This window comes from Camellia sinensis, chromosome 11 (assembly GCF_055761805.1).
Source record: "Camellia sinensis isolate YWXY chromosome 11, ASM5576180v1, whole genome shotgun sequence".
In the NCBI taxonomy this organism is placed as follows: domain Eukaryota; kingdom Viridiplantae; phylum Streptophyta; class Magnoliopsida; order Ericales; family Theaceae; genus Camellia; species Camellia sinensis.
The window spans coordinates 37,700,902-37,725,416 of record NC_138971.1 but is presented as its reverse complement, the minus strand read 5'-3'; the positions used below and the strand labels follow the sequence as shown (position 1 = coordinate 37,725,416).

General features: G+C 34.2%; 1 protein-coding gene across 11 annotated transcripts in view; it reads left to right on the top strand.

Annotated features, from left to right (window-relative positions):
- The first annotated feature begins 15,940 nt into the window (after positions 1-15,940).
- The window catches only part of LOC114269777 (IAA-alanine resistance protein 1-like), a 40,281-nt gene continuing 31,706 nt past the window's right edge, over positions 15,941-24,515 (top strand). For 5 of the 11 annotated variants that reach the window (XM_082893742.1, XM_082893740.1, XM_082893735.1 and 2 more), the window contains exons 1-3: positions 15,944-16,551; positions 19,428-19,511; positions 19,643-19,692. In XM_082893742.1, the coding sequence (XP_082749868.1) occupies positions 16,200-16,551; positions 19,428-19,511; positions 19,643-19,692 (486 nt within the window). In that variant the 5' untranslated portion in view covers positions 15,944-16,199. Of the gene's footprint in view, positions 16,552-19,427; positions 19,512-19,642; positions 19,693-24,515 lie in introns of all 11 variants that reach the window. The other 6 variants (XM_082893744.1, XM_082893738.1, XM_082893743.1 and 3 more) reach the window with 3 other exon arrangements.

Sequence of the window (24,515 nt, the reverse complement as noted above, 5' to 3'; positions counted from 1 at the left end):
AATAGAAAGTGTCAAAAGTTCAGAAGAAAGAGATCAAAATGGAAGCACAGAAACATGGAAACAGAGCCAGAAGAAAGCACCGAAAAAGGGTAGAAGAAAAATGACGAAGCAATTTTGTGCTAAATTGCATTTCTTTTTGTTCAACTTGTATTGATGTAGAAGTTGTTGGAAATGGTTATAAAATTCTGGATAAAACCAGAATTTTTTCATAAGTTCGGTCTATTTTTTAGGTGGGCCCCGAGTGTCGATTTACTCGGGTCAAAGTGGTAACACGTTCTATGCCGCGTTGTGATTCACATGGTATATTTGGTTGCTCAAAACCATTACCGAGTGAATGGGAAATTGAAGCCAAAGTGTGCTCCATGGAAATGGAGTTTTGGTGAAAATTCCTCAAGGTTGTAAATTGGCTTGTCCCACATTGATTTGGTGGGAAGTTTTGAAAGGGTTTATAAGGCTTAGGGTGAGCTACTTGGGGTGTGCCCCAAGGGGTACCCAAGTGTTTTAGAGGGAGAGGTTATGGGCTAGACCCATTGGACCCAAAAATCACCACACGCGCGCGCCGCCGTCCGTCCGGTCGGGCGGGTGTGTGGTTGGGTTGGGCTTCTAATCTTTTTGGGCCAAAAACATTTGAATTTAATTTAATTTTTTATTAAAATAAAATCCAGAATTCAAATTAAACTGGTTTGGATTTTTTGTTCATCCAAACAGGGCCCTTCCCGTTTTCAAACAGAAATAAACTAGTTTGGAATTAGTGCACACCCAAACAGGGCCCTTCCCGTTTTGCTATCTGTTTGAATTTAAATTCAAAACCAACAGGTATCATACCTGTTCAATTCAAAACCAAGAGCCACATACCTATTCAATTCAAAACCAACAGCCACCTTCAGAAAGAGTGTAAACACTTAGTGTGTTCGTAAGGCAAACAATTTGTAGTGCTGCTATTGTTTGTGGTAGATCATTTCATCCTGGGAGATAGACGTCCAAATTCTGAAAGCACCGTGGAGAGGACGAATCTGTCTTAAGGACACAGTGTCAAACACTGGACTTGATCAGAAAATAATTCGAACAAATTAAATCAAGTAAGTTATTTAATTTATTTTCAGTGTTGTTTTTATTTATTAAAATCAGATTTAAATTTTGTTTTTGTAACAAAATAAAATCTGTGGTTTTATTTATTTATTTTTATTTCGAGTTTGATTTTTGTAATCAAACATATTCTCTCCATTTCTCTATTTCTTTTATTCTTGTTGTTGTTTTGTACACAACAGAATTTAATCTAATAAATACAGTGAAGATTGTCCAACAATCTTAAGACAGACCCCTTTTTGGATATCTTCATTGTATTTAATTTTCTGTGTTTTCAAATTAATATTCTGGTTGGAAAAACAAATAGTGATTTATGCTATTTGACAGATAGTAGTAATATACTGTCTCTTTTCTTTGACAACAACTAGTAGTACGATACTGGTGTCATTAACAATTCAGAATATTATTTGGTATTACAGAAAATTCTTGTGATATTTTATTTTTCTAGTTTTAGTAACAAGGAAAATAAAATTATTTTGTTGTTATAATTTATTTTCTGGTTTTAGTAACTAGAAAATTAATTTATGGTTTGGTTTTCTGATTTTTGTAATCAGATATTATTTCGGTATTTTATTTTACTAGTTTTAGTAACAAGGAAAATAAAATTATTTTGTATTGTAATTTATTTTCTAGTTTTAGTAACTAGAAAATTAATTTTGTTAATCTATCATGTAACTTTGTGATTCGGTCACAATCTGTTAATTTTGTAAGTAACTTATGGTTTCGTTTGGTAGACCACTTATTTTTGAACCTTTTGTGAAAATGTGTTAATTATTTTGACTTTATCATAATTCATTGTGAGTATACATGGAAGAATTTGTTTCTAGAGTAAAATATTAGTTTTACAAACTAATTTTATTTTTATTACAATGTGGATTCATAGTCTTGAATTGTTTCTGTACTTGAATCGGAAAATATATATATATATATATATATTCACAAGAACTTTTTAATGCATATTTAATTTGTTTATTTATGTACAAATCAAACTTATTAAATGAAGGTATGTTTTGTCATTTTGAAGTTTAAAGTTTAAATGCGTTGGATTTTATTTATGAGTTGAGAATCCTTTTATTTCATGATGCAAGTAATGGGATTGTGCATGATTAATTTATTTTGTTAATTCATTATTTTTAGTTGATGCGTTTGATATGCATGTATGATATCAACTCAAGTTATTTCTTAACAATAATTTCAAGTGATTTTGAATGATAAATTTGTTATGTCGACTTTGGACATAAGCATGTTAATTTGAATTTTTCTAATCAATTTTGAATGGGTGTTTAAATACCAGAGAAATTTAAACATAAAGATGTATGTAGTTATATCGGTCCATTTAATTGGGAAGTAATTTAAGAAATCTTTTATATTGTTTATTGAATTATGTGACATAAGATGTCATTAATAATTATTTTACTTGCGTAGTAGAATTTGTTAAATCATGAACCATTTTATTAATATGGGACTTTATCTCTTGCATTAGTTGAGATAATTTAATTTTCTTCTGTCACAAATATTTTTATGACAGTGACATTTATTTGTTATTGAGTTGCAAGAATGTATACAATCAAATGAGTTTTTGAATTGTTTGATTCTTAGGCAAAATTTTTATAAGGATATAATTTTGTCAAAACATTAATTCTGACTTGAGTAGTCATAGTTATTTTGGTCTTTTCTTGAATTTGTTTTAAAATTCATTGATTTATATTAGAAGTGATAGGGGTGGTGAATATGATGCACCATTAAATGAATTTTGTGCACAACATGGCATTATTCACCAAACTACAGCCCCTTATTCTCCACAGCAAAATGAAATTGCTAAAAGGAAGAATAGAACCCTAAAAGAAATGATGAATGCCATGTTACTAAGTTCAGGCTTACCACAGAACTTGTGGGGGGAAGCAATATTGTCTGCTAATTATGTTCTTAATAGAATACCCCACAAGAAAACCAACAGCACTCCTTATGAATTGTGGAAAGGTCGATCGCCTTCCTACAAATACTTAAAAGTGTGGGGGTGTTTGGCAAAAGTTGAAGTTCCTGTTCCTAAAAAGACTAAGATTGGACCAAAAACAATAGACTGTGTGTTTATTGGTTATGCTCAGAATAGTAGTGCATATCGGTTTCTGACTTATGAATCAGAAATACCTGATATAAATGTGAACACTATTATAAAGTCAAGGAATGCTGTGTTTTTTGAACATGTCTTTCCTTACAAGAAAGGACAGGAATTAAGTTCACAGAAAAGAACTTATGATTGTACACAAAGTCAAGAGACTAATGACAATCAAACACAAGAGACTAGTAATAGTCTCGACCAACAGGATTTAACTAATGATGAACCAAGACGAAGTAAGAGAGCGAGAACATCAAAATCCTTTGGTCCAGATTTTCTGACATACTTGTTAGAAAATGAACCTCAAAGCTTTAAGGCAGCAATGACAGGTCCTGAAGCACCTTTGTGGAAAGAGGCTGTTAATAATGAAATTGAATCCATTATGCAAAATCATACTTGGGAATTGGTGGATCTTCCACCAGGTTCTAAACCTCTTGGATATAAATGGATATTCAAGAGAAAAATGAAAGCAGATGGTTCAATTGACAAGTATAAAGCAAGACTTGTTGTTAAAGGTTACAGACAAAAAGAAGGTCTGGACTATTTTGACACATATTCCCCTGTGACAAGAATAACATCCATTCGCATGCTTATTTCTATAGCAGCGTTGTTTAATTTAGAAATACATCAAATGGATGTTAAGACAGCTTTCTTAAACAGTGATCTAAATGAAGAGATCTATATGGAACAACCCCAAGGGTTTGTAGTATCAGGGCAACAAAAGAAAGTTTGTCGACTTGTAAAATCTCTTTATGGATTAAAACAAGCACCTAAGCAATGGCATGAAAAATTTGATCATGCAATGCTTACTAATGGGTTTAAGATAAACGAATGTGACAAATGCGTCTATGTTAAAAACACTGACCAAGGATATGTCATAGTTTGTCTTTATGTAGATGACATACTTATCATTGGAAGTAGTCAAAACATGATCAAATCAACTAAGCAGATGCTTAACAAAAGATTTGATATGAAAGATATGGGGGTCGCAGATGTTATATTAGGAATGAAAATTACTAAAACATCTGACGGATATGCATTATCTCAATCTCATTATATTGAGAAAATTCTTGATAAATTTATCAAGGATGATTTGAATTTAGCTAGAACACCTGTAGACGTCAGTCTTTATTTATCGAAAAATAAAGGTGATGCAGTGTCTCAGTTAGAATACTCCCAAATCATTGGAAGCCTAATGTACCTAATGAATTGTACTCGTCCTGATATAGCTTATGCTATAAGTAAATTGAGTAGGTACACTAGTAACCCTGGAGAAGACCATTGGAAAGCGATCATTCGAGTTCTTAGATATCTAAGATTTACTCGTGATCATGGTTTGAACTTTACTCGATATCCAGCAGTACTCGAAGGTTATTGTGATGCCAATTGGATATCGGATACTAAAGATTCAAAATCCACTAGTAGATATGTCTTTACTCTAGGAGGCGCTGCTGTTTCTTGGAAGTCCACGAAACAAACGTGCATCGCACGATCCACAATGGAATCTGAGTTCATTGCTTTAGACAAAGCAGGTGAAGAAGCAGAATGGCTTCGTCACTTCTTAGAAGACATTCCAATGTGGCCAAAACCTGTGCCAGCTATTTGCATTCATTGTGATAGTCAATCTGCAATAGGCAGGGCACAGAATCACATGTATAACGGTAAGTCACGACATATACGTCGTCGACATAATACCGTAAGGCAATTGTTGTCAAACGGAATAATCTCAATAGATTATATAAAATCTAAAGAGAATATTGCGGATCCGTTAACAAAAGGTTTGACAAAAGAGCTAGTGTATAGTTCATCGAAGGGGATGGGATTAAAGCCTATTACATAAGAGTCGTCATAATGGTAACCCTACTTATATGACTGGAGATCCCAAGAACTAAGTTCAAAGGGACAACTAAGTTATGTATGGCTCGCCAGAAATCACCAAGGGATTAAAATTCCTACCCATTCCTATGGTGAGAGTGATATCTGCAACATATGTTGTATGCAGGGGTATAAGGATAAGCTTTGCTTTTAATGATTACTTATATCTTGATTAAGGCATAAAATCAAGACGAGTATAAAGAGATACTCACAATAAGAATCACCTATATGAGTGTTGAACTGGGGCCGGTTCTATGAGAATGCAAAGGCTAAATTCTCTAGAAACACTTATGAAAACCAGGCGCGTTCAAGGCCAAAATGAACACAACAGTGAGAACCACGATGTGTTAGAAGATATTTTGTGTGAAATCTATTGTCTTGGCTTACACAAACGGCTGAACAATTCAAGGCATCGCGTCCACTGGTTAGCCAGTAAGTCCGATAGGTTATCACTAGGGAAGGTTCAAAGCCGAAAACTACCTATCCTGATGCAAGATATTTTCGACTTATACTCTTTCGTTAAAGTCTGCATATTGTTGCATTTCCGTTGTCATCAAATTCCATTCATGTGGGGGATTGTTAGAAATGGTTATAAAATTCTGGATAAAACCAGAATTTTTTCCTAAGTTCGGTCTATTTTTTAGGTGGGCCTCGAGTGTCGATTTACTCGGGTCAAAGTGGTAACGCGTTCTATGCCGCGTTGTGATTCACGTGGTATATTTGGTTGCTCAAAACCATTACCGAGTGAATGGGAAATTGAAGCCAAAGTGTGCTCCATGGAAATGGAGTTTTGGTGAAAATTCCTCAAGGTTGTAAATTGGCTTGTCCCACATTGATTTGGTGGGAAGTTTTGAAAGGGTTTATAAGGCTTAGGGTGAGCTACTTGGGGTGTGCCCCAAGGGGTACCCAAGTGTTTTAGAGGGAGAGGTTATGGGCAAAATGGGCTAGACCCATTGGACCCAAAAATCACCACACACGCGCGCGCGCCGCCGCCGCCGTCCGTCCGGTCAGGCGGGCTGGGCTTGGGCGCGGGTGTGTGGTTGGGTTGGGCTTCTAATCTTTTTGGGCCAAAAACATTTGAATTTAATTTAATTTTTTATTAAAATAAAATCCAGAATTCAAATTAAACTGGTTTGGATTTTTTGTTCATCCAAACAGGGCCCTTCCCGTTTTCAAACAGAAATAAACTAGTTTGGAATTAGTGCACACCCAAACAGGGCCCTTCCCGTTTTGCTATCTGTTTGAATTTAAATTCAAAACCAACAGGTATCATACCTGTTCAATTCAAAACCAAGAGCCACATACCTATTCAATTCAAAACCAACAGCCACCTTCACATCTATAAATAGGACCACCCTCATTTGATGTTTTGAGATTCCGATTTTCGTACTCCATACTCTGCAAATTATATTCTTCATCTTGCTGCATTTTATTTCCGAAAGAAAGAGTGTAAACACTTAGTGTGTTCGTAAGGCAAACAATTTGTAGTGCTGCTATTGTTTGTGGTAGATCATTTCATCCTGGGAGATAGACGTCCAAATTCTGAAAGCACCGTGGAGAGGACGAATCTGTCTTAAGGACACAGTGTCAAACACTGGACTTGATCAGAAAATAATTCGAACAAATTAAATCAAGTAAGTTATTTAATTTATTTTCAGTGTTGTTTTTATTTATTAAAATCAGATTTAAATTTTGTTTTTGTAACAAAATAAAATCTGTGGTTTTATTTATTTATTTTTATTTCGAGTTTGATTTTTGTAATCAAACATATTCTCTCCATTTCTCTATTTCTTTTATTCTTGTTGTTGTTTTGTACACAACATAATTTAATCTAATAAATACAGTGAAGATTGTCCAACAGAATTTATCGAGTGCAAGGTTTTAAATAATAGTAGCGGTTATTGTAATGGTATTGGTAATGTTGACGGGGTTGCAGGGTGTAACGGCCTTAATATAACGGTAGCGGCAATTGGAGCCGTGAATTTTTTAATTCTTTGCACAACTTTAGGAAAACATACCGATACGCATGTTTTTATTTCAGAATCATATTTAGTGAGGTTCAAAATGATTTTTAGTGTTTTTGTTTAGTTTTAAAACATGATCTAATACATGTACTAATTTTTATACTAGTTTTAAGTGGTTATGGAGAATTTTCCTATTGTTAGATTTATTTAATTTTTTTTACTTTGCTAATATAATTATAGATAACTTTTCCAATTTGTTAAGAAAAAAAAAATGAAGTACGTTTAATATTAAAAACAATAGTCTCATAAACAAAAAATTCAAAATACAAAATGCCAACATAATAATGTAAAAGTACATAACATAAAATCTAAATTTTGTTCAATATATTTGACATAAGAGATAGATATAAATTCATATTCAAATATAATTAAGTAAAAAAGTAATGAAATCTTGAAGAACTTGAAAATTGGACATTCAAAACATGTATAGATAAGATTTTTACTTAAGATCTATATAACTAGAAAACAAAAAGGAAAAAAGCAATATATACAAAATTCAAAAAAAAAATTAAAAATAGAAGCGTAATGGTCTATAACGGTGCTATAGTGGCAATGTAACGGCCGTTACGATCGTGAATTTTGTCACAGTGCTATAGCGGCCGTAACGAATAGCGATAACAATTACAATCGTTACGTAACGGCATTACGAAATGATTGCGACCGCTTTTTAAAACCTTGATTAAGTGTCTTTTGGCAAATATTGAAATTAAAAATTTGCTATGTTTTTCGATGAGGGAGAAGTTTATTCCTATATCTCATCTCTACATACCTTTTCAGATCTCTCCTGTGGGCCTCAACTTGAGCACACACAAATGATTTGCACAGTCTATTTGATAGACCTCGCAGTAAAAGTTATCTATGCGAAAAATTAGTTTCATCAAATAACTTTAAATATGGAAACAAAGCGCATATTTTAGTTATAAAATGGATGGTTTAAATTTACAATCTATGGATAATTTATTTTATAAAACAAAATGCGATTTGTTTTGTGTTTATAGTTATCCAATAAAACTAATTTTCAATATGGATAACAATTATTGCGAGACCTATGATACAGACTGCTCATATTATATGTGTGTGCTCGGATTGAGGTCCACAAAAAGAACATGGAGAGATGAGATATGGAAGGGAGTTTTGTTAGATAATGTCTCAATGGGACCACATAATTAAATGTGGTGTTATCATTTATAAGAAGCCTACAATTTAAGTGATTCAATTTAGTTAATAGGCTTAAGGGTATATGTGTTATGGACCTAATGTGTAGATACTAGTTGTATAATTTCTATTTCTATGAGGGGCAGAAATAGAAATTAAAACATATTGGTTAAAGTTGGTTTTCATTCCTTTTGAACTTCCACAACCTTTCAGTTTTGAAAACCAATAAATAGAAATTAAAACCAATAATGGTTAAAGTTGGTTTTCATTCTTTTTGAACTTCCACAACCTTTCAGTTTTGAAAACCAATTACAACCTTTAAAAGGTTATGGTCCCTATTCCTTCCCAGGTGGAAATAAGAACATTGCCATTTTTTTCCTAAATCCTCTCAAGGAGAAACATAAGGCACCAAAGGGGAAAGGATTAGAAGGCAATAACATAATCAATAACAAAGAGTTCATTGATAATCACGCTTCCGTTTAACCGTTCATCAATGGATTCAGGTATGTCATTTTGTCTTGATTTCTTGATAATACACATAGTAAATGATCCAAAGTGTAAGGTTTATGTTCTGAAATTTATGTTTACAATTGGTATCAGAGCCAGCATATCATGTGTCTTATCAGAATTGATATGCTTTATTCATTCTATTTAGTTTCCTGGAATCAGATTTTGAATTTTCTTATGGATGTAAATTCTGTTTTTTCCTGTTTTGTTCTGTGAAAATGGCAATCTGTTTTCTGGAATTGTAAAATGATTCGGTGGGCAGTTTTTTTTTTCTCTCAAATGGATGAACATCATGTATTTATATATATATATATATATCTTGCGATTTGATCGGTTTAATTTTGAACATCATAAAAAAAAAACTATTTGTTTTTAGACCCGTCAATTCTATTTATATATGTATATATATAATTGGAATTGTTGCAGATTATATAACATATACGGGGTCACAAATTTAGAAATCTTTAAATTTAATGTAATTTCATACAACGTCTACAGAAATTTAATTTTCTAACATTCTCAATATAAGTCAATTCAAATAAGATGTCACAAAAGTGATCTCTCTTGTCTAGATTGTTTTATATGGAATGTTTTGAAGTTCATGTCTGTGTATCTCATGCGGGTATTTATCGGTCCAAAGACATGATTAAGACTTGGCAGAATTACACACACATTTTGTGGTGATAAACATGTGCCAATTATCAAGAAAACCTAATGTGAATAATAAATCCATCAAAAGATAGATTTGTTATTTGACATAACTTATTGTCAATGTTTGATCATTACAACAAGAATACCACTTACAGTTAATATCACTACCCAAAGGCTTGGTATTAATGTTGTGCTAGGTATCTTGAGATGTTGTCATTAAATTAATTTATTTAGAGATTATCTGTTTGGTAACTTATTCAAGATGAGGTAATTGTTCCTGAGGAACAAACTCTACAACCTCAACCTCAAGAATCTGTGCCATTAAGGCGATCCACCAGAGAAAGGAGATTTGCATTTTCAGATGATTATATTGTATATCTCCAGGAACATGAGGTAGAAAATGGAATGTCGAAAGATGATCCAATCAACTTTCGTCAAGCCATGAAAAGTTCCAACTCTCATAAGTGGATAGAAGCCATGAATGAAGACTATAAGCACTGCAAGACCACTTAAGTTATATTGTGACAATAAGTCTGCAGTTTTATATTCCAATAACAACAGGAGCTCGACAAAATCAAAGTATATTGATATCAAGTTCCTAGTTGTAAAAGAAAGAGTGCAGAGTGGACAGATTTTCATAGAGCACATTGGGACAAACTCCATGATAGCGGATCCACTTACGAAGGGACTACCACCCAAGGTCTTTCATGAGCACACTGCTCAGATGGGTGTTGTTCTATTTGAGAATATTCTGGTTTAGTGGGAGTTTGTATTTATATTACTGCTTTATGTCAGTCTTGAGTTTTATCTATGTAATTAGATTAATTTCTGCAGAAATGAAATATTCAGTTTATTACGCTCTGTTACGTATTGTGAAGTATTGATCTTAATAAAGTTAAGTAGGACCAGTTGGAAATAGGCATGTATGGATCACATCACATGTAATTTCCATGCTACGCATCCATGATTGATCTATGCCATTTAGCTGTATTAGTATACGTGACCATTGGCGGGTCGAGTTACGATTGATGTAACGAAGACCACTTTGATCCTATATTAATATAGTTAATGGACAAGATTGTTTGGATACCCTCAAGTTATGATAACAAATTTCTGAGCTCACTAAAGTTAAGCACATTTTTCAGGATACATATGTGGTCCAGTGGGAGATTGTTAGATAATGTCTCAATGGGACCACATAATTAAATGTGGTGTTATCATTTATAAGAAGCCTACAATTTAAGTGATTCAATTTAGTTAATAGGCTTAAGGGTATATGTGTTATGGACCTAATGTGTAGATACTAGTTGTATAATTTCTATTTCTATGAGGGGCAGAAATAGAAATTAAAACATATTGGTTAAAGTTGGTTTTCATTCCTTTTGAACTTCCACAACCTTTCAGTTTTGAAAACCAATAAATAGAAATTAAAACCAATAATGGTTAAAGTTGGTTTTCATTCCTTTTGAATTTCCACAACCTTTCAGTTTTGAAAACCAATTACAACCTTTAAAAGGTTATGGTCCCTATTCCTTCCCAGGTGGAAATAAGAACACTGCCATTTTTTTCCTAAATCCTCTCAAGGAGAAACATAAGGCACTAAAGGGGAAAGGATTAGAAGGCAATAACATAATCAATAACAAAGAGTTCATTGATAATCACGCTTCCGTTTAACCGTTCATCAATGGATTCAGGTATGTCATTTTGTCTTGATTTCTTGATAATACACATGGTAAATGATCCAAAGTGTAAGGTTTATGTTCTGAAATTTATGTTTACAAGTTTATCCTTTTGGATAAAGTTGTGGTGTTATGTTTTTTCATCATTACTTTCGAAAAAAATACTAAATATACAAAAACTTTATATAGAATAATATGACAATGATATTTTTTTAATTATGAATCATAGTGATGGGATTTTTTTACTTTCAATAAATAAATGGATATAAATGAATCACAATTTATATGAAATTTTTACATAAATTCTATTTGTATAAAATTATTTTTATTTCCAATTATCTCACTTTATTGTTGGGTTGACTGTCAAAATTTGAAAAAGTCAGTCTTCGAGTTATTATTTTAGTCATCGTTGGATAATGTTGTCAATTTCTTATTTTTCTAGTTTACATATAACGAAAAGTATGTTTTATTGTTTTTATCATAAATTAAAAAAAAAAAAGTTTCAGTGCCGTTTGGTAAGTTTTTTACTTTTTTTTTTATTTTATTTTTATAATAGAAAATAGTAAAAACGAAAGCAAAACACATTTGGTACAACACATGTAATTTCAATTTTGAAAACAAGTGATTTGTGGGCAGTGCAAAGTCATGGCCAAAAGTGATTACACTTAATTAATATTTTATTATAGAAAAATTTTAAAATTTTATCTTGTTTACGTTTTTTCCTGGTGGAATTTACTCGAGAGCTTCTTCATGTAATATTCCTTTATAAGGATAGAGTAATTATTTAAATTTTCTTTTTTTTTTTGGGTAAATTACATTTACCTCCCCTGAGATTTCTGACAAATACAGGGACTGGTTTTAATAATTACAGAAACCTTCCCTATTTTATCTGACAATATCAAGATTCCCCCAATCCGTCAATTTTATACAAACGACGTTGCTTACTTATACAAAATGACTATATCACCCTTTTATTTGAGGGCAAAAAGACGAAAATACCTATTGATATTGTGAGTTTTGTTAACCCCACCATATACAAAATGATTTTTTTTTTTTTTTTGTTCTCTCTCTGTTCTTGTATGCTTTATGTGCAAATACTGGTCCACGTTACATCTTCTGGGTTACTATGTTAATCTACACAGAAGTATATATCTTGTTTCAATATCTGTATTCTTAACTTCCTTTTCAATCCGATCATGACCACCATCCTTCTCCACTACTACCACCTCCTCCGCCACTGTCCACCACCGGCAAGAGCAGTGGCGACGAGTGGAACAAAGCTTGAGAGTCCGCCTGGCTCCCTAAAGACCTCTCCGGCAACAATTGACCCCTATGGGAGACCGACATCAACTTCTCCAACGACGACAACCCTTCCGCCGCCACTCCTCTCCTCCGACATCGACGCCGAAACGATGGTCTTCGTTGAGGACACACCACCGCCTCCCTTTATTTCTCCCTCTACCCACAAGTCTTCCTCTACTCCCTTTCCTCCACCGTCCGCCACTCACTTTTTCTTCATCCTCCTCTTCCTCTTCTGAAACCCTAACCCTAGATCTATAGTTTTTAGAGCGATGGTAAGCAGTGATGGCAGCAACGTTGGGTTGCAATCTAGGTTTGTGGTGGTTGGTTGCGATCTAGGTCGCAATCGGGAGAATAAGAAGAAGAAGAGGAGGAGAAGAAAGATGAGGAGAGAAGAGGGACGAATGGCTAGAGAAAGAAAGGGGAAGAAGGAGAGGAGGAGGCTGGAAGGGGTGGTGGATTCAGAGAGCCCAATTTTTGCACTAATCCAGTACCTTATTTTCTTTGGGAGGTAATGGCTATGGTTTGATTTTGATTTTTATTGGGTTTGATTTTGCACTAATTTTTTTGGGGAGGTGGTGTTAATGGTGGCTATCCAACTTCTCAACTGAGTAATTGTGGATTAAGGCTTCAGTTGAGTATGAATATTTACATCTTCACCTATTCACTTTTTTGTTTTTGGAGGTTGTAGAGCTTTGTAGTGTTGGTGCTTTTTTTTTTCTTTTTTTTTTTTTTAAAAAAAAATTTGGAGGTGTTTCAGTGGTGAGTGTGTGTAGTGGTAGTGGTGGTTTGGGGGTTGCAGAGCTACTAGAGCTTGGGTTTGACTGTGGCGTAGTTAAGCTAATAACAATGATGGCCATGTTATGGGTGTTGTGTTGCTGCTTCTACAGCAGTGATAATTATGAGTTTTTTTTTTTGTGTGTGTGTGTGTGTGTGTGTGTGCGCGCAAAGAAAGCAAAGGGAAGAGATAACACTTAAGGAGATTGGATTAGGTGTTGCAAGGTTTTTTTTCTTTTGTGCAGAGAAAGCAAATGGAAGAGATAACACTTAAGGAGATTGGATTAGGTGTTGCAAGGTCTACTATTTGGTATATATAGATGGGTTCAAGATATTTGAGGGCAATATGGACATTTGGCGTTTATCTTTGATGACATCAGCCGCTTCCGTTAGTTGTGTAAATGGAAGTCAAAAAATAGGGGAATCTTGATATTGTCAGATAAAGTAGAGGAAGTTTCTGTAATTATTAAAATCACAGGGGAGGTCCCTGTATTTGTCAAAAATCTCAGGGGTGGTAAATGTAATTTATCCTTTTTTTTTTTTTCTATAATTGTTATATAACATTGCTTTTCTCTCTAAAATGCTTCTCTCTCTCTCTCTAGCTTATCTCCCTCATTTCTCCATCTTTCATTTTCATTTTTGTTTCATTATTCTTCTAAAGTCTATGTCTATCATTCTTTACCATGGCAACCACCATCATCTTTCATCTTCTCTTTATCATTATAGACACACACATATTATATACAGTATACCCAATTAACTAAGCCAAGACCCAAATTGTAATGGTGGCTACTAACATGGGTGCCGTGAGAGGGAAAGGTGGTGGGTGGTGGGTATTGGTTGAGTGGAGGAGATGGTATGAGCATGGTAGATGTTTGCAACTATGGACTATTTACAAAAAGTTATGATTTTGTTATTGAAAATGCATTGCCTTTTCCTAGCATTGTTTGATGTTCATTGAAGTTTTTGAAAACTGACTTCACTTTTCTATTTAGATTTGGTGCAAAAAGTTATGGTATGGGTCTAAATTCTAGAGAGAGAGATGAGTGTTTGTTTAGATCTAAATTCTAGAGAGTGAGAGATGAGTATTCGTTTGGGTCTAAATTCTAGAGAGAGAGATGAGTGTTTGTTTAAGTCTAAATTCTAGAGAGAGAGATATGTATTTGATGATGGTATGAGAAATGTGTGGTTTGTCGTGGATGAGAAAGAAATAAGAGAAGAAGAGGAAAAGAATACAATGAGAGAATATTTTGGTTTATAATGGCATTAAGAAGAAAATTAGGAAAAGAAATAAGGGTAATTTAGACTTTTTATAACTTTTGTTACGTCCGGCCAAAATTATACTTTGGTATAAAGTTTAGGGGATTTAAGTGTTACAAATGAAATTATAGGGGAGTTTCGTATTTTTTGGGTAAACCATAGGGAGTTAAATTATAATTTACCCAATTTTTAAAGACAAACTTAAATAAAATCTTAATTAGGTAAGGTTTTTTTACTGATTTATAATAATTATAAACTTATGCATTTGTTTTATAATTCTTTCAGAAACTAAATATGTTTAAATTAAATACTTTAGGGACATAATAAATTGAATTGATAGTTTAAGAATTAAGTAATTTTAATTTATATATTTTAGGATTTGGTAGACTTAATTGATAGTTTAAAAACTAAGGGGATATTTGACAAGCTAGAATTTTAGCCAAAAAAAATAAAATAAAAAAAATACTAAAAAATTAAAAAGTCATATAAAAAAATCAAAAATTTCCTTCTATATATTCTCTGAAGTATTTTTTTTAAAAAAATAAAAAGTCAAAAAATCATTTTTATACACTTTAATTTTTTCACATCATATTTTAATTAAAAAATTAAAAGTCACAAAAATTCACTTTTCAAATTAAATCTAAATGGATAATTTGATAATAATTAAAGAGTAGAAAGTGAAATTAACCCAATAAAAATTTTAGAAAAAAATATTTTGGAGAAATTACAAAAAAAATCCCCAAGGTTTGACCATTGTATTAAAACAAACTCTGAATTTTTAATTTTGTGAATTTAAATCTTAATCTTTTAATTTATTTTTTTATCTAAATTATTTGTCTATTTTTATTAAGTAAAATTGACGAAAACTTTGTATTTTAGTTACTTCTATTAAACTCAACGGAAAAGGATACTTTAGACATTTTATATACACTATTGAATTTAATGACTAAAATATAAATTTTTAATTAGTTTAACTTAACAAAAATAAACTGTCATTTAAATTAAAAATAAAAAATAAAAAATTTAAATTAATAAAATTAAAAATTTATTTTGTTATAAATATCAAATCTTAATTTTTTATTTATTTATTTTATTTTTTATATTATGCCCAAATATTTTTGGCACTTAGAGCATCTCCAATGCACTAGGCATATAATACTTGTTAGTTAAAATGTCTAGTGTGATTCACTTTTTTCAATTCCAACGCACTAGGCATATGATTAGGCATTTTGGCTCAACTCATATTCACTAGCTACATGTAGCTAGCCTTCAACGCTAGGCAAAATGTATTCAATCATTAAGATCATTTCCCTCCATCTTTGTTGTTGACGTGGCATTCTATAAAATTAATAGTATTTAGATTAATAGCTAAAATGAAGAGCATGGTTGGAGTAAAAACATAAAATAGTTGATAGGCAAAATAAAATATATACTTTATAGTAATATTTAGATAGGTAAAATGCCTACTACCGTTGGAGATGCTCTTATACACTAGCACCAAGTAGAAGAGTGATAAGCTCCAACACACCACCACTCACTCTAGTTCCCTTTCAGATTCTGAAAATTGGAGCACAAATTCTTATTTAAAAGGAGGAAGGAGCAACTTACCAAATATATATATAATATATGAAATGGATAGAGTGACATTCGGAGTCATAATCGGCATAATCGTTCTCTTCTTCGGCGCTGTTTGCTTCATCACCATTGAAGGCATCCCAATCCAAACAGCCCCTTCAAAAACTCATTTAGAGTCTTCAATAACCCCCCAAAATGGCGATTCACAGTACCCAGATCTGTTCAATGTTGGTTCTTGTGGTTTTGGGAACTGGTTTTTTCTCAAAAATGGGTTTTGGGCACGAGGGTCATAGTTCTGGATCCAGTGAATCTGCGGTCCGTGATGATCATGCTCATCACCACTGTGATCACGGACACGGTCACCGCCATCACCATCATGATGATCATCATGAGGAGAGGATGGTTGAATCGAAGAGGCTACTACCAGAGGAATTGGCTGAGGAGAAGGATCTGAAGCTGTACGGATTTGGGTCCCACCACAGTCACCATCACCACCATGATCATGATTATCATCACGAGCATGGTGCTTCGGAGCTTTCTGGTGCCTGTAATTGTTGACATTTTCATTTCAACTTTGTGTTTCTGTTGAAAAAAAAGTGTTTTTGTTTTGTTTTGTTTTGGGTTGATTGAGAATTTTGCCTGCTGTCAATGCATTGATGTTAGGAGAATTTATTATATATGTTTATATATCTATGGTAGGAAATTGCTTGATATATTCAGTAGCTTCCTCTTTTTTGGAACTATTAGATTTAGAAAAAGTTGATAGGACATCAAGCAATTATATGGCAAAAATGGGTGCATATATATATTTTCTTTTTATAGATTTGATTTATAGTTTAGTTGTGTGAGTCAAAATATTGGAAAACATGGGGGCTGGAAAATAGCCAAAAGAGACTTGATCTTCAAACAAATGTTTTACAACTCGGACCGGACCGGCCGGTCAGACTGGTGAAACCGGGACCTGGGCCTAGTTCTGGTCCAGAAGAACCCCAAAACCCGGATTAGGCTGAAAACCGGCCTAGATTGCCAAAACTGGAAGAACCACCGGTTCAACCGGAAAAACCGGTGACCCGGTACCGGTTTTGGAATGCCTGGCAGTTGGAAAATTTTAACTTTTATTTTTTATTTTTCTTCTCTTTTTTTCTTTTCTTTCTTTCTTATATTTATATATATATATATATATTTCAAAATTTTAACTAAAACCTCTTACTTCTACAGTCTCCTCTCATGAGGAGGAGTCTCATTGGAAGCTTGAGGAGATTATGAAACTCTGTTGCTATTTATAGCAAAATATTTTTCAAAGAGAACCTACAAAATTCTATGTGGGATTCAATCAAATTATTTGAATTATATTGATTGGAGGGAGAGTTGAAATTTCATTTTCCTCCAAAATTAAATATAGCATTCAATCAATTTGTTTGGAGGGAATGTTAAAAAAAATTATTTTCTTTAAAAGAAGTGACTTTTTCTTATCAATTATGACTTTATTAAATATTATTAATGAATACTATGCAACAATTTTTATTTTTATTTGAGTATTTATATATATTTTTATTTATTTATAATTTATAATTATTTTTTTTAATTATATAATATTAATTATGATGTTACGGTTCAACCGTTTTGACCCGACGGTTGAACCGGTGACCCGTCCACCCGCTCCCTTTTCTGGTTCGCTCACCAGTCCGGTTTTCAAAACATTGCTTCAAACACTAGAGGGTTCATATATATTAGACTGATTGGAAAACATTGGAAAATTATTTCTTTTAGTTTGACATGTTACTAAATAAGAACTAAATTGGGAATTATGTGGTTGATGGAGACAAGTGGCAATAACCTTTTAAGGTGTACAAGGGGTGTGGAAGAGATGCTTTCATGACCCGAGCTTTGCTTTCATTTGGTATGCATTGGATGATGCACAATCTAAATGAGACCTTTGGATAATGATGTTAAGTGTTAGGGTGTTGTCCTATCTTACTTTTACATTTTGGGGCGTTTGGGAAGCTAATTTTAGGCTTTTTTTTTTTTGTGTTAAAATTCACAAAAAGATAAAATAGATTAAAATAGCCAATAAGACAAAATGTTACATCAAATCCATAATCATTTCACTTTTTCTTTCACAAGCATCAGATCCAACTATAAAAAAATCCAACCTTTTTCCCAAAAACAAATATTTTAGCTATTAAAATAGCCAAAAACTAAAATAACTTCCTAAAATAGCCAACTTCCCAAACGAGGCCTTTATATGTTGTTGGTCCATTTTTTAGTTTAGGAGTATTTTGTTAGTTTTTTAATTTGTTGGACATGCACAGTAGGGGTTGCCAATGGGTCAAGGTATGCGTCAAGTTATCTATTTAGGGTTTTTATTTGTAAACATTATTTGATTTTAGATAAGTTTTATGAGTCAAAACTAAGTTCCTGTCTCAGAAACTCCAGCATTATTAAAGGCAATAGGTGCACTAAAGTGCCAAGGTTTCTTAGGGCCTAGGTGCAAGGCATGAGGCGAGGCATGGGCTTCATCGAAGTGAGGCTCATGTTGACAATAAAAAATAGATAATTTAATATGAGAAAATAATTCAAGGTTCAACATAAGTAAAATGTAATATTGAATTTTTAAAACACAAATACCAACAAACACTAATATTTTATCATAGACAAATAATTCAAAGTTGCACATAAACATAGTCATTTAACTCATAAATTATAAACATTTGAAAAAAGCAACGAAGTGTCTTATAAGATAAGAATATAGAAGAGGAGATTGAGGAGATGAAGAAGAAGAATAACGATAACTGTTAGTCTGGTCGAAGAGAAAGCTCTATCGAACCAACGCCTTTGTATAGTTAGGGCCCAAAAAGTGTTGGGTTATAATGTATGTTTAAGGGTTTATTTGTAGTAGCATGTAAACAAAAAAATAATGAGAGTAAGTGAAATTAAGGGTAGTAATTGTAATAAACAAACATTTTCAAAGAAGCTCACAAGTCGTGCGCCTTGAGCTTAAGCCCAAAGTGCATGCTTCATGTGCCTTTATGGGCCCTATTTTACATCGCCTGGCTTGAGATGTTCTGAAGTGCACTGACTGCGCCTTGGGCCTAGGCGCACTTTTAATAACATTGAGTAACCCTATTCCTATTAATTTGGGATTGCTTATGTCTACAAAAATTATGTAATTGCTTCTAATAGAGAACATTTTTGGAGAGGCTTTTTCTAGCAAAATATACTTGTTTGAAATTCTGTGATGCAATCAGACTAAGAATTATGCTAAAGACTTTTAGAAGTGGTTTCTAGAATTAGTTTCTACCTTTCTTTTTACTCGTTTAATATTATATATGTATATTTTCTAAACATTAAAGCAATAACATGTCTGACCAGTTATGTTTTTATGAAATTTAATCTATTTCATTTTTTTGTTGCATTTTATAGGTCTTTGGATTCATGCGATGGGATGCTCACTGTTGGTGAGCATGGCTTCCCTCATTTGCTTGATAATTTTGCCTATAATATTTAGTAAGTTGTTTAGTTGTATACACTGACGTATTTTCTGGACTTCAGCAGTTGTTTTTGCTGAATTCATTCTGGGTTTCTATCGAAGATGCCTGTCTCCATATACTAATTTTAACTTTTCTGGTTTGTTTCAGTACAAGGAAAACCATCAAAGACAGTTGTGGACTCATTGGCTTTATTTGGGGTCTGATTCTTCCTGCCTTTTATTTTATTTTATTTAGTTGTAATTTTTTATTATTTTTTTTCATGTTCTTTGAGTTGATGGATTTGAATTGCTGTTTTCTTCTATGTTTTTGGCTGTTACATCTGTTGAGTACATGGATTTATTTATTTATTTTTGTCAACAAGCTATTTGAATTGCTTGATTTTTTTGTCACTTCAATAATTATGATGATGGATTACTTTCTAATTTGTGACTACTACTTGGATTACTGAATGCGCTAATGCTTCAATTAGTTGTATACTACTACGTAAGCTTTGGATATCCAGTATTCAATGTTGCAACAAAATTTGTCCATAGCTAATCCAGAAAGGTTGGATGACTTCTACACTTCGATTGTTAGTTTTTAATTTCATCTGTTTAAAATTTGTTGTTATTACATAGTCTTGTTTCTGTTAATTTTATTATTTTTTGTTTATTTTATTGGGGAGAACCATAGGATGTTACTTTCACTGGATAAGATATTTAATGTTTTCACAAGCTAAGTTTTTGGATTTGTGCAGTATGGTGTATATATTAGTGATGCAATTTATAGAGGTGTCGCCATGTACTTAGATGATTGTTTTGAGGCACTGCTTTTACTTGAATTAATGTACCCAACTGTTTCTGAAGTGGACCCTGCTTATATTTGGCACATATTTGGGAAATATACGTTAGAATTGGCTGATACTTGGATAAAGATGCAGGGTATATGGTTGTCCTGACTGCAAGGAAGAGCCCTATCTAGAATATGAACCTTGGAAGGAAAATACCTATCAAACTGATCACAAGAATACCAGTCACAGTACCTAGTAGCCAGAGAAGAATCTCCTCCAGTGATTTGATAAAAGTGATATGAATAGCATTCCAATGGATATAACACCATAGTTGCATCAAGCAACAATATCAGTGTCCTTATGATTTAAATCTTTGTGTTTGTTTTGAAGAACCTTGTGGAAAGATTGAAATGCACTATTGATTAGTACAGATGTCGGTATCCCAGTGGAGGTGGTTGCAAGCTGAGTTAGTTCCTAAAGAAGTGAATTTTGTTTTTGTTTTTGGCCTTTATATTCTTTCTCTTGGCACATTTAATTGGCTCTTGTAATCTATCTTAGAATTTTCATCTTTATTTGACCTTATACCTGCCAAAATTCTTGAATTATTCCCCTTTCAATAAGAAAAAATAGAAAAAAGAAATCTGAACTTTCTTGGAAGGCTGACTTCTGTAGAATTATTGAATGTATGAGCTGATTTTAATTGTTGTTGGGATTGATGCCTTCTACTTGTCAAGAAAGTTTGGTTGGCGACAAGGGGGCAATGCAATGGCAATTCAGGACCCCCCCCATCTCTCTCTCAGATATCTTCGAGCTGTTGATGCCCTTTACTTTTCTAACTGATGTAATTTTTATTTAGTTACTAGTTGGTTGTATAAGTTTTTTAAATGAAACTGTATATTAGATTGAATTAATTGACAAAGAATACATCATTTATATAGAACACTAATTCCTAATCCTACATAAATACATCACTGATATAGAGAAGTCTAATAGGACACTAATTCCTAATCCTATAAGGAAAAAGGAGAACACATTCTCACACCCCCGCTCAAACTCAAGGTGTTTTAGCAGAAAACACTGAGAGTTTGTTAAGAAAAAACCGAAACCGAGCAGTGGTGTGAGTTTTGGTGAAGAAGTCAGCAAGTTACAGAGTTGAAGAGACAAAAGGAAGCGAGATAAAGCCAGATTGCAGATGCTGACGGACGAAGTGACAATCAATCTCAATATGCTTTGTCCGTTCATGAAAGACAGTGTTATGAGCAATTTGAATAGCACTTCGGTTGTCACAATAGAGAGAGGTCGGGGAAGACTGAGGGACGCCCGAGTTAGATAAGAGACCACGAAGCCAGACAATTTCAGTAGTAGCATGAGCCATAGCACGATACTCAGCTTCGGCAGTAGAACAGGTAATAACAGTTTGTTTCTTGCTTTTCCAAGAAATCGGGGAATCGCCAAGAAACATACTGAAACCAGAAGTAGATTTACGATAATTAACATCACCAGCCCAATCAGCATTAGCATAAGCCACCAAGTCTAAGGAAGAAGTAGAAGAGAATAGCAAGCACTGGAAGATAGTACTGCGAAGATAGCGAAGAATCCGAAACAAAGCAGCCCAATGTGTAGAGCGAGGAGCAGAAATAAACTGATTAACCACATGGACAGCGTAAGCAAGATTAGGGTGAGTAACTGTCAGATAAACTAAGCAACCCACAAGCTCGCAATATAATGTAGGATCGTCTAGAGGAACACTATCAGTAGTGTTGAGCTTTACATTAAGCTCAATGGGGGTATCAGAAAGCTTAGTGTCAGTAAGTCTGGCACGATGGATAACCTCGTTGGCATACTTAGCCTGGGACAGAAAGTAACTCCTAGGAGAAGAAGCCACCTCAATACCAAGAATATACTGTAATGGTCCTAGATCCTTCATTTCGAAGGTGCGGAAGAGATGCTGCTTGACCTCAAAGATAGCAGAAGAGTCAGAGCCAGTGATGATCATATCATCCACATATAGTAAGAGAGCAACAAAACTAGCCGAGGTATGTCTTAGAAATAAAGCAGAGTCAGAAGCAGAAGGATGAAACCCAAGCTCGATAATAGCAGTTTGAAAGCAATCATACCAAGCACGAGGAGACTGCTTCAGACCATACAGAGCACGCCGAAGACGACAAACTTGGCCAGAGGAATGGTGAAGACCAGGGGAAGGACGCATGTAAACCTCCTCAGTGAGATGGCCATTAAGAAAAGCATTCTTAACATCCATTTGATAAAGAGGCCAAGAACGAATAGCAGCGATAGAGATCAAAGTACGGACAGTAGTCATTTTGGTAACAGGAGCAAATGTCTCCTCATAATCAATACCATACTCCTGAGAAAAACCTTTGGCCACTAAACGAGCTTTGTAGTGCTCAAGAGAATAATCAGAATGAGTCTTGACTTTGTAGACCCATTTGCAACCAACTAGATTCTTACCAGCAGGCAAAGGAACCAACTTCCAAGTACTAGTTTTCTTTAGAGCAAATAACTCATCCTCCATAGCTTGAACCCAATGAGGATCCTGATAAGCCTCCTTGTAAGACTGAGGTTCTGCAAAAGAGTGAATAGCAGACAAAAAGATACGATAGGAAGCAGAAAAATAAGTATTAGACCAACCTAACCTGTTTGGAAGATGACGTGCTTGAGGAGGATATCGGTGTGCAACAGGATTAGAGTCGTCAGAAGCAGGAGGATCAGTAGCAGGGGCAAAGACAATTGTGGAGGAGGGGCCTTGCGATGAGAATAAACTAACGGATGAGAAGCAGTCAGAGGTGAAGTAAGAGGAGAAGATGGAACAAGCTCAGGAGGAACTGTGGAGATGTACTCATCAGATGGGATCTCAGAAGGAAATAGATCAATATGAACCAAATCTTCTTTGGAAACTGGGGCGGTGAGAGTAGGAAGCTGAAAGTAAGATAGACGTTCGAAAAAGGAAACATGGCGGGAGACATAAAGGCGACGAGAAATAGGGCCCTAACGGCGATAACCTTTTTGAGTGAGACCATAACCCAAAAAAACACATAGGACAAATCGGGCACTAAGTTTGACCCTATCTTTACGGGGTAAAAGGACAAAACAAGCAGACCCAAACACACGAAGGAGGGAGTAATTAGGAAGTTGAGAAAACAAAGGCTCATAAGAAGATGACCAGAAAGAAGGGGGTTAGGCATACGGTTGAGAAGAAAAGCAGCAGTAAGAACTGCCTTACCCCAAAACGGAGCCAGAACTGAGGTAGAGAGGAGAGACCTAGCTGTCTCAAGGAGATGACGATGTTTACGCTTAGCTCGACCATTTTGGGCAGGTGTATCAGTACAAGCAGTTTGGTGAATGGTACCCAAGTTGGCCAAATATTCACAGAATTCAGTTTTAAAGTATTCCCCACCCTAGTCAGACCACAACAATTTAATAGTAGACCCAAACTGTGTAGTGACCATAGACTGGAAAGTACGGTATATCTGGTAGAAGTTAGACTTATGAGTCATAAGATAAACCCACGTGTAACGGGGTGCAATCATCGACAAAAGACACATAGTATACTGAACCTCCTTTAGAAAAAACAGGAGAGGGTCCCTAGACATTAGTATGCACAAGAGAAAAAGGAGAAACAGAAATATATGTAATTTTATTAAATGGTAAAGCTGACATTTTGGCAAGTTTACACCCCCGACATTCATCAATTTGACTAGGAGAAACTTTACCCAACAATCCTGATTGAGCTAAAGACCGTAAGCGGTCAACAGACAAATGACCAAGACGAGAATGCCATAAATAAAACTGACTTGACTAAGAATCTAACTGAAACGAGGAAAGTGCAGCTGGAGAGGTGGATAAGGGGAGATGCAAGCTTTCAACTACATAGAGATCTCCAACTCTACGGCCGGTCCCAATCTGCTTTTTGGACACCCGATTCTGCACACAACAAACAGAAGAGGAAAAGATAACATCAAAACCAGATGCATCAAGTTGACTGATAGATAATAAATTGACAGATAACTAAAGGACATGAAGAACAGAAGGAATAGTAACAGCAGACATGGCAGAGGGTAAAACAGGCCCAATAGACAAAACATACATACTAAACCCATTAGCAGTATTAATAGTAATAGGAACGGGTGGGGAAATACAGGTTTGAAGTAAGGAAATGTGAGGAGTCATATGATGAGAGACACCAGAATCAACAAGCCAGACAAAAGAAGGGATACCTGAAGAGGACCCAAG